Source organism: Dissoconium aciculare, assembly GCF_010015565.1.
Source record: "Dissoconium aciculare CBS 342.82 unplaced genomic scaffold K489scaffold_5, whole genome shotgun sequence".
Lineage (NCBI taxonomy): Eukaryota > Fungi > Ascomycota > Dothideomycetes > Mycosphaerellales > Dissoconiaceae > Dissoconium > Dissoconium aciculare.
The window spans coordinates 1,560,678-1,567,711 of NW_022984955.1; the positions used below are offsets into that span (position 1 = coordinate 1,560,678).

General features: G+C 53.4%; 3 protein-coding genes across 3 annotated transcripts; 2 read left to right on the plus strand and 1 right to left on the minus strand.

Annotated features, from left to right (window-relative positions):
- On the plus strand, positions 1–3,462 carry K489DRAFT_317269 (uncharacterized protein; the record flags this gene model as incomplete). The annotated part of the gene is made up of 3 exons (XM_033601225.1): positions 1–1,460; positions 1,671–2,775; positions 2,818–3,462. 3 exons carry the CDS (start codon positions 1–3, stop codon positions 3,460–3,462), a joined length of 3,210 nt encoding a protein of 1,069 aa, XP_033460858.1.
- A 78-nt stretch (positions 3,463–3,540) lies between these two features.
- Positions 3,541–4,227, minus strand: K489DRAFT_208757 (uncharacterized protein). Its single transcript, XM_033599633.1, has one exon. It carries the CDS (start codon positions 4,011–4,013, stop codon positions 3,618–3,620), a length of 396 nt encoding a protein of 131 aa, XP_033460859.1. The 5' UTR covers positions 4,014–4,227; the 3' UTR covers positions 3,541–3,617.
- An 870-nt stretch (positions 4,228–5,097) lies between these two features.
- K489DRAFT_356197 (mitochondrial carrier) lies at positions 5,098–6,654 on the plus strand (the record flags this gene model as incomplete). Its single annotated transcript, XM_033602533.1, has 3 exons — positions 5,098–5,943; positions 6,004–6,101; positions 6,175–6,654. The coding sequence occupies 3 exons, from the start codon at positions 5,098–5,100 to the stop codon at positions 6,221–6,223; spliced, it is 993 nt and encodes a 330-aa protein (XP_033460860.1). The 3' UTR covers positions 6,224–6,654.
- Between the last annotated feature and the right edge of the window lie 380 nt (positions 6,655–7,034).

Sequence of the window (7,034 nt, forward strand, 5' to 3'; positions counted from 1 at the left end):
ATGGCGCTCGAGGATCGCGATGACTGCGGCGCAGTCCAGAGTGTCTTCATCCGGCTTGTACTCGGGCCTTATATGATGCACTTCAAGTCTGCCGGGTACATGAGAGAATCTACTTTGGACATATTAGACAGGAAAGTCTGTAAGGAAACACTGCACAGTACTGCCCAGCGCCCATCCGTCCGTGAAGCTATTGGCACCGACATTCGCTTCTGGGCTGACCTCAGTGCTCTACTGCGAGCTGCCATCCCAAGTCTAGAACGGCGAAGCTTTACCATATGGGACCCAAGCAGCGTGGACTACGAGAGCACCAGTGGAGCGCTCATCGCTTCACATTATCCTAACCTTTGGAAGGATCTCGAACGCCTCAACGATGTTCTCTCCATCGCCAGGAATGTCCTCACCGCTGGTGCTCTAGTGCAAGACTTGGCTGCAGCATACGGACTTGCCGAAGAAATTTCACGCGTGGTCAACTGTTGTATTCGTGTCACCGCGCGGGGCTATGACGGCGATGCCGGCACCGGCGACGAAGAAAAATGGCAGTGGATTGTCAATGCTTACAAGAAGTTGCTCATCACTAGTCTACAGTCTCTTAATAATCTCGTTGCACAAAATGAGCGGCGCAAACTTATGCTCTGGCTTTTTCTCTTCGACAGTCCATCTGAGCCGGCGCTTGCGCCTGACGATGTCCCTGAAACTTCTTGTGCGAGCCTTACCGATGTGCCCTCTAATCCAACAAGCAGGCCTACTCCCCCGATTGACGACCACGACCTCTTGATCGCTTTTGGTTTCAATGCCTCTGAAATCCTGGATTTGACTGGTGCCGTACCTCTTTGGAGCGATGATCAGTTCAAGCAATTCCCACCCCCTCAAGTTCCCGTTGAAGCAAGAGGGAAATTGCATGGTGATGGGTATACGCTGTTTGTGAAACGCACAAAGAAGACCACCGTCAGTGATTACAACGTACAATATCAAAGAGATCCCACGGCAGCGGAGATTCATCTCGATACGCCTCGCCGCTGGGCTGAGATTGGTGATGCTAGTCAGAAGAGCTGGCAGTGCCTGTACGACGACACCATGGCCAAATTCCGTCAAGACCTCGCAGTGTTCGAAGCAAAGGCGCTCGTGAGGCCGCAGTCGGTCAATCAAGCTGCTCGTAACGTCGTACCTGCTCTTCCTAGCGAGCAGACCCGTGCAAGAATAGTAGCACTGGAAATGCAACTAGCGAATGAGTTCGCACAGAACAGTGTAAACATTGACTCGGTGCGGTCAGCGAGATCGCTACCTCGGGGCAGAACGGTGCAGACTGGACTTGAAAACAAGCCTCCTTACGCCGAGGACATGAGGATGCTATTCACAGCGAAGTCTGGCACGAAAATCCTGGAATCAGGCAAAGCTGAGCTTATGAAGAGGCTGGAAGGATATGACAGGCGAGCTTCATACGACCCAAACACTCATGGGAGGTCTGCTGAGCACTTGCCAGCGGCGACGACGAGATCGGCCTTGGGATTTCCTCCAAGGATACCGCGATCCCCGAACCCTTCAATCCGCCGCGCCATATCATCTGATTCGAACACTGTATCTCCTGCGCGGCGACAACCTGAAGCGGCCGATGACCGAGCACCAGAGCACGCTGGCAGTGTCGGGAATCAAGAGCGCCTCGAGGATGAAAGCGAAGCTAATGCCGATGAGGAGGATGCGGAGGAGGACGAAGATGATGACGACGAGGAATACCCAGGATCGACAGAGGATGGTCGTGGTTTGCTGACGGATGTACCCCTGATACTTGGTCCCTCAGAGATCGAAGTCTTGCCGATGCTGATCATGAGTGGTATCGCACCGTCAGCTGAGCAGGCCCCCGAGCGAAACTCATCGGAGTGGGAAGCTCATCTCAACATGCATACAGTTCGCACCCATCTCCTCTTATCGCAGAGCAACGGCCGCAACCTCCTACGAGAGCTTCTGATCTTTGTCGCAGCCTGGGATCTTCGAGAAGAGGAGCTCTATTTTAAGTTCATGGTCAAAATTATGGAGGCTATCTTGAAAAATGGCTTGATGCCATATGCATATCACGCGTTCCGTGACCGGTCAAGGTCCAAAGACATCATCAGTCCCGCACAGGCTGTGATCATGAAGCTCCTGACGTGTATATTTCGGGCACGGGGAGAGGTTGCGAAGGCAACTGTGGCGGCTAATGCACAAATGAAGGCGATCTCCCCCAATTCTGCAGAGCCGACACCCCGAAACTCGACTCAGCAAGATACGCCGACGCGAACGGACCTGCATATCTTGAACTTCATCTTCACGGAATTCCGTCAGCATATCATCCCACAAACGTGCGCCTTGATATTTCTGCAGGGTCAAATCCACGCCGGCCGGGCAAGCCCAGAAGATTTCCCACTGAACCTTTGGGATATGGAACGCATGTATGAGGGTGTCTACCAATACTTGGAGTTCTTCGCCGTGTTGACCGAAGAGTCTATCTGGAAAGGCGTGTTAGGCCAATGGGAGATGGCAAGCGAGCTAGTCACCCTGCTGCGAGAGCTCGAGGGCGGAATTCCAAAGCTTGGTCCTCTTGCACCTCAAGCGCCACGACGTGGCCCGCACCAAAGAGCACTCTCCGTCGATGCCGGCAGCAGAAATCTCACGGCCGTTGCGGCCGCTGCGGAACGAGGGTTCGGCTCCGAATCTGCCGCCATAAGCGTGGCCTTGCCCCCCTTGCCCGGAGCGAATTCGGCGTTCGAGGCCGAGACGCCATTAGTTTATCCAGAGGATCCGGTGCTGCCTGTTGGGCATGATCTGCAACATGACCATGACGAGCCCTCGGATTTCGAATGGCGCAACCTCAAGAAATTGACTGTCCTAGTCCTGTCATCCTTGATCTGGAAGAACAAAACCGTGCAGGAGCAAGTTAGACTCTATGGTGGCCTCGAGGCCTTGCTTGGCTGTTGCAAAGTCGATGAGAACAACCCCTACATCCGCGAACATGCGATCATGTGCCTTCGATTCGCGGTTGAGAACTGCGAGGAGAACGCCCGGGTGATTCGAAGAATGGCGGCTTTGCAGGATCAAAGGTTGTTCGATGGGCATGCGTCTGCAACGACTGCGTACACTGATGTGCCCCGAGAAGTTCTGGACACCAACGGCTACGAGACATTCATGGATCTTAAAGGCCAGGTGGGTTTACGCCGCAAGGAGGGTGCTCACTCGCCGGCACAATCCGGCACGACCAGCACTACATCAGGCGGAGCGTCGTCCAGCGCCGGTGTCACCAAGCCGCGACTCAACACCACCAAGCTGACAGCCGAAAAGGCTGCCGAGTTGATGCAAAACGCATTGCGCGACCTGCCGTTGGGAAACAAAATTGTCATTGATCGACAAAAGACCGATGCTCTGGCCAAGCTCGATCGGGCATTTGAAAGCACGGAAAAGGCGGCTGAGAATATCCGCAGGGCCGAACGGTGACCAATTTGACAGCCCAGATACAGCTTGTTTTCACAGACTTATCGGATCGACTACTTGATCCCAACGAGAAGACTGCAGAATTACAAAGGTACAATCAGTGCCTCGGTCTGTTTCCTCTCACGTCCGACGCATTTTGTGATATGCAGAGGCGAAACTCACGTGACAGGCGGCTGTTCACTTTGCCGGCATACGCCACAGAGCAGGAACGCGCCTTGTACCCGAGCTCTTGCAAATTTGGCTGACGAGACGCCCGGCATCGTGTGACTGCTATGAGCAGATGTCACAGTATGCTGCTCAGGCTTGCGCTGAATTATATCACTGACGCTGAACGCCGACACAACTACACCGCATTGTTCTATATCTGCATTCTCACATTCTTTGAGGCGCTCGGATGGACGGAGATCAGTCCAGCTAGCTGCTATGCCTAGCCCGCCTTCACAAGACAATGCTAGTAGATACCGGGCAGGTGTCTGCAACAACACGAGCATGCCACTGATCGTTCTGCTGATCACCGTAATACGTGACATTAAGTCCTTGGACATCATGCGCATTAAAGTAACGCGTTAATTGCGCGCTGGCCACGATGTTTGACTCGAAGGCGTGGTCCTCTGCTGTGTGAAGCTTTACAGAGGTGGGCGCACCCATGATATGCGCCCGCCACGTCAGGTGATGCTGCTCCTGCTCCTGTGTACATAGCAGACGATCCTGCATGAGTACAGTACAAAGTTCATTACTTCGCGACGTATTATCGTCCACCTTGGTACCTGCCCAGGTGTCTTTACATGAAACTATTATCTGATACCGTCTCGTACAATTGTAAGCCTGTACAAACGTAGCCCCGAAGACGCGAAGAAGAAGAAGTTGAACATGGTTGTCTCCATTCTCTTGATCTTGTCCCCACGCTAGTCCCCAAACGAAGGTCCGTCAACTCACGGCGAACGTCACCCGAACTTTCTTCTACGCACCCTCCTTTTGACCATGTTAGAGCTGCGGTGCGGTACCGACATGACTGGATTGCATGTGTGGAGGAGTGACGCCCTGCCGATCTACTGGCCAACGCTGGCACATAAGCACAAGTATAACTCGAACGGCCCAAGGGTCAGCGCACCGGGCGTGCATGGGGGTCGTGCTACGAGTTGCGACGAACAGGCTAGCAAAAGAGCTGTCCACGCTGTCCAACTACTGTCCACGGGAGCTAATCTCTCAGCCTATGTCGTGTTGTCTTGTCCAACACGCGCGACCCGACCAACTCCCAACATTCCACCTCTTGGCCGTGCCTGGACCTCATGGTCGCCCTGTGACTGAAGAATGCTGACCCCGCTTTGTACACATATTAAGCATGACGAAGGCGCACGATCAGAGAGCAGCCTCTCTGATTAGTGCCAAAAGCATGATTCTTGTGTTCAGTCCCACAACGCTGACTACTCTCAACCTTTTGAAACTGCGCTGTACTTAGCCACATTGTGCTGACGGCCATCCATTTTCACCGTTGCCTCGTCGATTTCTACCGACGTGAGATTTGCGTTCGACGTCGACACCAAAGCCTTCAATAGACAAGAGCTCACCCCAACGTTGATCCCTTGAGCACACTCAGTCGAGTATCGAGCCTGTTTGAAAGTCTAGACTATGACATCTATGGTTGATCCAGCCGTCGGGCAAGTTGACAGTGCCCAACCGGGGAATGAAGATGTACCAGTAAACAGCGGCCGTCCCCAACGAGGTACTAAAGGCTTGCTACACAATCCGGCGGTCCGTTCTGCCCTGCCATTTGTCAATGGTGGCGCGGCAGGCATGTTTGCCACAACGCTAATCCAACCCATCGATATGATCAAGGTGCGGCTTCAGCTGGTTGGTGAAGGCGTTAAGACCAGCTCGCGTGCTACGCCGATCAGCATAGTTCGGGATATCATGGCCACCGGCAGAGCGAAAGATCTGTACACAGGGCTTTCTGCTGGATTACTCCGGCAGGCTATCTACACAACAGCGCGCTTGGGTACCTTCGATACGCTGATGAAGGTCTTTAGCGATCGCGCAGCGGCTCGCTCAGCAAAGATAGGATTCAAAGAGCGCGCGATGGCTGGTCTAGCCGCAGGCGGGTTCGGGGCCTTCATCGGAAACCCAGCTGATCTAGCACTGATCCGCATGCAGAGTGACGGTCTCCGTCCTGTAGCCGCACGTGCTAACTACCGCGGCGTCGGCGATGCCTTGACGAGAATAGCCAGAAATGAAGGCGTCACCCGATTGTGGGCAGGAGCAACTCCTACTGTTGTTCGAGCAATGGCACTTAACTTCGGACAGCTGGCGTTCTTCTCCGAGGCCAAGTCACGTTTGGAGGGCACAGCACTGGGGTCGCACGCGAAGACACTTGTCGCGTCAGCATTCGCCGGATTCTTCGCATCTTTCTTCAGTTTGCCCTTTGACTTCGTCAAGACTCGTTTGCAGAAGCAGCAGCGTGGTCCGGATGGCATATTACCATACAAAGTGAGTCGTGGTAGCGATACCGTGCTCTCCATTCGCAATGTCGGGCTGACGGATGATTAGAACATGATGGACTGTTTCCGCAAAGTCATTGCAGCGGAGGGCCCGCTGCGATTCTACCGTGGATTTTCGACTTACTACGTTCGCATTGCGCCTCATGCGTAAGTTCCTCTCGCTACAGACTATGGATCACGTTGCAGATGATCGCTTAAGGCTGACCCTGATCCTCAACAGGATGGTGACCCTGATCGTTGCCGACTATCTGGGATTCCTGACCAGATAGTTGAACATAGCGTGGTACAGGGTGATATGTGGATTTCTCTTGATGTAAGGCACAAATGGCATTTTGTGAGTCGGCGCGGGTACCCGCCAGGTTGACACCTGCCATAATGGAAGCCGACGGGACAAATCTCAGGCGATAAAGCGAAAGGTTGTACATAGTCAGTCAGAGTATCGAAGCTCCTGAACGACAGTGGCATCTTGATTGCGAGGCATGAGATCGCCGTAATCGCAGATTTCATCTCGCTGACCGAGGTCTAGGGATGTTGAGAGAATAAGGACGGGATCGGTGGCGCATTGATCAAGTGGACTTCATGATGTAAGTCTGGCTGTCGATGTGTTCGATAGTGAGGTCCTGGCACATATCTCTGCAGTTGAGATAGTAAGACAAGAGAATTGTTTCTAGGGTGGACAGAAAATGAGAGAGATGTGCACATCCGATTACGTAAGCGCTGGAGTAGAGTCTAACGCGGGGAACCCCAACGCGGTCCATACCCCAACGCGGTCCACAATTTTGAACACAACAACGCGTCAACTTCAACACGCAATGGCTACACCAAAACGCGTGCAATCGTCCCTAAAAGAGGGGAGTCTATTGCTTGCGATGTCAGCTGTCAGATCAGGTGCCAGCCGCTCCGTAGCAGCGGCAGCGAGAGACTATAAGGTCTCAAAAACGACGTTGCTCCGGAGACTCAAGGGAATCCCCTCTCGAGAAGATTGGAAGCCAGGGACTCTGAAGCTCAGTCCTATTGAAGAGAGTGTCCTTGTTCAAGACATTCTTCAGCTGGATTCACAAGGGTTATCGCCTACAATCG